Consider the following 6,000-nt stretch of genomic DNA (forward strand, 5'->3'; position numbering starts at 1 on the left):
GGGGTGAAATCCTATGAACTTGGGCTAGTATCAGTACGTCGGGACTTGCATAGTTTGAGCGGATCAAGGACTCAACGATGATGGCTGTTCCATTCACCAGACCCCTGTTGGTTGTGCATCTTGTAGTATGAGCACTGCTACGACGCGATTAGTCAAGGACTACTTCTAATAGCCAATGAGCACTCAGCATGTGAGACCAAAACAATGATGGCTAACACGGAACCCAAACCGGCGCCATCGTGCATAAATGTATTTTGTCCCCCCACACCAAACACGATCACGACACGCAGGTTTACAATATCAAAACAAACTCTGAACCAATTACATTAATTTGGGGACAGGTCGAAAAGCATTAAACATGTATGGCAATTTAGCTTGCTAGCTAGAACTTGCTAGCTAATTTGTCCTATTTAGCTAGCTTGCTGTTGCTAGCTAATTTGTCCTGGGATTTAAACAGTGAGTTGTTATTTTACCTGAAATGCACAAGGTCCTCTACTCCACCAATTAATCCACACATAAAACGGTCAACCGAATCATTTCTAGTCATCTCTCATCATTCCAGGCTTTTTCTTCTCTTGACTTTATATTGCGATTGTCAACTTTCATAAATTAGGTGCATTACCGCACCACCGACCTATTTCCTCTTTCAGTCACCCATAGGGTATAACCAATGAGGAGATGGCACGTGGGTACCTGCTTCTATAAACCAGTGAGGAGATGGGAGAGGCAGAACTTGCAGCGTGATCTGCATCAGAAATAGAACTGACTTCTATTTTAGCCCTTGGCAACGCAGACGCTCGTTGGCCACGCGAGTGGTGTAGTCAGCCTGTAAGAGAAAAGCAACAACAACACGCAGGTTGTCACTAGTTACTACAGCCACAAAGTCAAAATTGGCTATATCGTAGAAATTCAGGTAAACAAACATTTGTTTTTTGGTCTTCATTTAACCCTTGCCCTACAATGGTCGCGCCCCTGTGGAAATCTAATTAACATTTAAAAAAATCCCCATAAAAATCCATCTGTTTAAGCGATGTTCATGGGCTCCGTCTCAATCCACCACATCCGCTGATATCGCCCTTCCGCATCTGAGGTGAAAGGTGGCAGAGCTAGAGGGGTGTTTGTCAGATCAGTGGTCTTCTCACGAAAACGTCTGTAGCGTCCGAACGGTTTGGGCTACACACTATTATGACCCCTCTGTGGAAAGCTGAGACTCTCACGGACATGGTGTTCTCCATAGGATGCCCACAAGACTCATCTGAAGGTCCCCGGTGCCAGTTTAAATGTATGGAAGTATATATGGAGATAGTTTAGTGCCTAAAATAAAGGGCTAAATACATGTACATTTTTTTTAAAATATAATAATAGTTTACTGATCTTTCTTAAATCTCTCAGATATAGGACAGACACTTCAGAACAAACTTCCTTTCGATTTTTTGGGGGATTATCTGTTGTTCCATGTAGTGAATCTGTTATTCAATGCGTTTGTATGGGCTAATAGCAGAAAGACCAAATTCAATGTTTCATCCAATAATTTTTTTCTATACTTTTTTGATACCTTAAGGATCCTTGGTATGACAACTCCACATGTTACTTCAGAACTCCCGCTCCCCTGGCTTAGACAGGACTTAGACTCTAGACTGAGGGTTAAAGTTAGGCATAATGTTAGCAGTGTGGTTAGGTTTAAAATCATATTTTAAGGAGATACATTTTTGAACTAGAAGGGGGTTAGCCAGAATTATGATAGATTGGTGGAGCTGTGGATAAAATGTGGCTGTCTTTTCAACATTAAAAGTTTTCACCTCCAATTTCCTCTGTAAAATATACAGTCGTATGAAAAAGTTTGGGCACCCCTCTGAGGCTGCATAATAATTTACTCTGTCGTCACAGAAAATGATCACAGAGGCATGCCATTCATTTTCTAATAAAAGCTGAGTACTGGGGTATTGTTCAGACAAAGATTTTTAGTGTAGCAATATTAAGTTGTATGAAATTAAATCAGATGTGAAAAATAGGCTATGCAAACATTTGGGCACCCTTGTCATTCTGTTGATTTGAATACCTGTAACTACTTAGCACTGATTAATTGGAACACGCAATTGGTTTGGTGAGCTCATTAAACCTTGAACTTCATAGACAAGTGCATCCAATCATGAGAAAAGGTATTTAAGGTGGCCAATTGCAAGTCGTTGTTCTCTTTGACTCTCCTCTGAAGAGTGGCAACGTGAGGGCCTCAAAACAACTCTCAAATGACCTGAAAACAAAGATTGTTCAACATTATGGTTTAGAGGAAGGCTACAAAAAGCTATCGCAGAGATGTAAGCTGTCAGTGTCCACTGTGAGGAACATAGTGAGGAAATGGATGACCACAGGCACAGTTCTTGTTAAGGCCAGAAGTGGCAGGCCAAGTAAAATATCGGTGAGGCAAAGGCAAAGGATGGTGAGAACGGTCAAAAACAGCCCACAGACCACCTCCAAAGACCTACAACATCATCTTGCTGCAGATGGTGTCACTGTGCATCGTTCAACAATTCAGTGCACTTTGCACAAGGAGAAGCTGTATGGGAGAGTGATGTGGAAGAAGCCTTTTCTGCAGACACGCCACAAACAGAGTCGCTTGAGGTATGCAAACGCACATTTGGACAAGCCAGCTTCATTTTGGAATAAGGTGCTGTGGACTGATGAAACAAAGATTGAGTTATTTGGTCATAACAAGGGACGTTATGCATGGCGGCAAAAGAACACAGCGTTCCAAGAAAAACACTTGCTACCCACAGTAAAATTTGGTGGGGGTTCCATCATGCTGTGTGGCCAGTGCCGGTACTGGGAATCTTGTTAAAGTTGAGGGTCGCATGGATTCCACCCAATATCAGCAGATTCTTGGGAATAATGTTGAAGAATCAGTCACAAAGTTGATATGGATATTTCAACAAGACAACGACCCAAAACACTGCTCAAAATCTACCCGGGCATTTATGCAGAGGAACAAGTACAATGTTCTGGAATGGCCATCCCAGTCCCCAGACCTGAATATCATTGAGAATCTGTGGGATGATTTGAAGCGGGCTGTCCATGCTCGGCAACCATCAAACCTAACTGAACTGCAGATGTTTTGGAAGGAGGAATGGTCCAAAATACCTTCATCCAGAATCCACACACTCATTAGAGGCTATAGGAAGCGTCTAGAGGCTGTTATTTTAGCAAAAGGAGGCTCTACTAAATATTGATGTGATTTCTCTATTGGGGTGCCCAAATTTATGCACCTGTCTAATTTTGTTTTGATGCATATTGCAAATGTTCTGTTAATCCAATAAACCTCATTTCACTACTGAAATATTACTGTGTCCATCAGTTATTTGATAGATCAAAATGAAATTGCTGATCCAAACACCCAATTATTTATAAATGGAAATCATGGAAATTGTCAGGGGTGCCCAAACTTTTTCATACGACTGTAAGCAATATTGTCCACGTCTGCCGAACCATTTGCAGGTCTATATTCTACACGTCTCTTTTTGATGTTACAGCACATAATAATGTGCACACTTATAAAGCAGATCGCTGTTTGCGTGTTTGCGTTTTTTCCCCCATGACAACTGAAAAACGCAGGGCAGGATCAACTAGGGGATCATTGTGTAATGTGAGCACCTACGTTCTGGGATTGAGGATGGACGGAATGAAAGATTTGGGACAAGGAAATCGGGAAATGTGAGCACGTCCAAGTAGTTAAGATTTTACAAATCATGAAGCGTATGCCCAGCATTAACCACACATGACCACAGATATCCTGAGGCGGTTCAGGTTAAATGCCCTCCTCAAAGGTCAGTTTCTTAAAGCCCTAGTCATGCAAACATTTCCTTTGCTGCATGACGAGAGGCTCTCCGCAACTTTCCTTTCGGGAATAGTTTCCTTATTTGACACATTCACACCCTAAGTGTTTTTTTTTTTACCCCTAGCCTGTTTTACACATTTTTTAAATCCAGTTATTTGTTTTGTCCCATTTATTTGGCACCGCTGGTGTGCGCCCTTCTGCTGTTTGCTAGAGAGGGCTTTGTGAGCAGCTTTCACAGCAGCCATCAGACTCCCAGCACAGAGCTCTAGGGTGCATCCAGGGCATAGGGTGCCAATTGTGTAGCAGCTGAAGTCATTCTCAGAGATGAATTAAGTAAAAACCTACGCAGATGTAAACTAATCCTCTTGCACAGTAGGTACGAACAGAGGGGCAAACACTGACGAGTTGTGTGTTGTGAATGTAGCTCACTGTATGTGATTTTGTTTTTCTTTGTGATTTCCTCTGGTAGAAACGGAGTGCTCGGTGGTCCAGAACACTATCCAGGACTTGAGAGACTGTGGCTATGACTGCTGGGAGACCAGTATCGGTGCGGAAGGCGTGCAGCAGCACTCTCCCCTCGCCGTCAAAAAGGAGGCCCTGGAGGTTTTAGCACGCTACTGAGACCCACTGGCCACGGGTCTGCCCTTCCTATGGGTGAACAGGGGACACTTTGCTCCATGACTTTGGCCTACCAAGTCTTCTATTGTTAAGGCCTGACAACTACCAACAGAAGAGTTGGCTACAGCACAATGCAGCATGGGACATGCATAAATGCTAATAGTATAAATGCTAATAGCGCTTCTCTAACGACCCACGATCAAGACAGACTCTTTGTTTCAGGGGAGGACAATTGCTAATCACCCACTCATCATTTATTTTTCTGCCATTTCACGAGGTCATGGAACTAAGATTGTAGGGGCACTAGGCAGGTGATCACACCTCCCTTTGAAATAAGTGGTTTTCTAGTTTTCAGTATTTGGTATGCACTGTAGCCCTCCCTATCCCCTGGCTTGAAATGATAAACCCAGTGCATAGTCCCAGTGTGTCTAGGTGCTGGTTTTGGCAGGAACAGCTAGTATTTAAAAACGAGTAAAAAATGTATTGAAAAAAAGACAGGCGACCTTGACTCTAGTGTATATTTGGTTTTCTTTTTAATATTTGCATCAAACTCAGTTGTTCACCTGATTATTATATTTTTTTCCCGTTTGCAGTTTACCCTTGTTTTTGAATATCAATACCTTGGTTGACTTGTTCTTTCTTCGTTTTAAATGAGGGTGCTGTGAGCCATTTGTCATATAGATGGCAGCAAAATGTAAGAATTAACTAACCTCTCGTAACTGACATTGAGCAAATCGTAGCGAAGAGATTGTCATTCAGTTTTTGCTTCAGGTGTCAATACAATGCCAAAGCAGATGCATTCCTAGGTATACAAACCTTTTAAAACTGAAAATAAAATGTGCATCATTTTCTGTGTCACATAAGGGTAATTGTTTTCTCAAGGTCCAAAGCAAAAATGTAATTCCTCCATATTTTTGGTGGCGAGAGACCATCTTTTGAAGACAGCCCCTCAAGCTCTTCTTTCCAAGAGATGAGTATGAACTTGAAAATGACGGCATTTCTCTGATTTCTTTGGTCCTCAAATATGTCCGACACATCACGCCACAGTCCAAGAATTGCAAGGCCTTTAAAAAGAACTATTGGTAGGTAGGCTACCTCTCTGCCTCCGCCTTTCACATTGGTGTTCACGGTTGTAATATACACTCATTGGCCAGTTTATTAGGTACTCCACTCGGTTCACGAAAATGGTTCGCTCCTACGGACAGTGAGTCACGTGGCCGTGGCTTGCTATATAAAGCAGGCAGACAGGCATCGAGGCATTCAGTTACTGTTCGATTGAACGTTAGAATGGGCAAAATGAGTGACCTAAGCGACTCTGAGCATGGTATGATAATCGGTGCCAGGCGCTTCAGTTCCAGTATCTAAGAAACGGCCGGCCTCCTGGGCTTTTCATGCACGACAGTGTCTAGGGTTTACCGAGAATAATGTGACAAACAAAAAACATCCAGTCAGTGGCAGTTTGGTGGGCGAAAACGGCTTGTTGATGAGAGGTCGAAGGAGAATGGCAAGAATTGTGCAAGCTACCAAACAAGCAAATAATGGCGCAGCACAAC

The 6,000-nt window shown here is 42.6% G+C and overlaps 1 protein-coding gene across 3 annotated transcripts in view; it reads left to right on the forward strand.

Annotated features, from left to right (window-relative positions):
• Nucleotides 1-5,295, forward strand: part of mvk (mevalonate kinase) — a 26,374-nt gene extending 21,079 nt beyond the window's left edge. For all 3 annotated transcript variants that reach the window (XM_014160776.2, XM_014160777.2, XM_014160775.2), the window contains exon 10: nucleotides 4,299-5,295. In XM_014160776.2, coding sequence (XP_014016251.1) covers nucleotides 4,299-4,450 — 152 coding nt within the window. In that variant the 3' untranslated portion in view covers nucleotides 4,451-5,295. The remainder of the gene's footprint in view (nucleotides 1-4,298) is intronic.
• Nucleotides 5,296-6,000: the final 705 nt, after the last annotated feature.

Source organism: Salmo salar, chromosome ssa20 (assembly GCF_905237065.1).
Source record: "Salmo salar chromosome ssa20, Ssal_v3.1, whole genome shotgun sequence".
Taxonomy (NCBI): domain Eukaryota; kingdom Metazoa; phylum Chordata; class Actinopteri; order Salmoniformes; family Salmonidae; genus Salmo; species Salmo salar.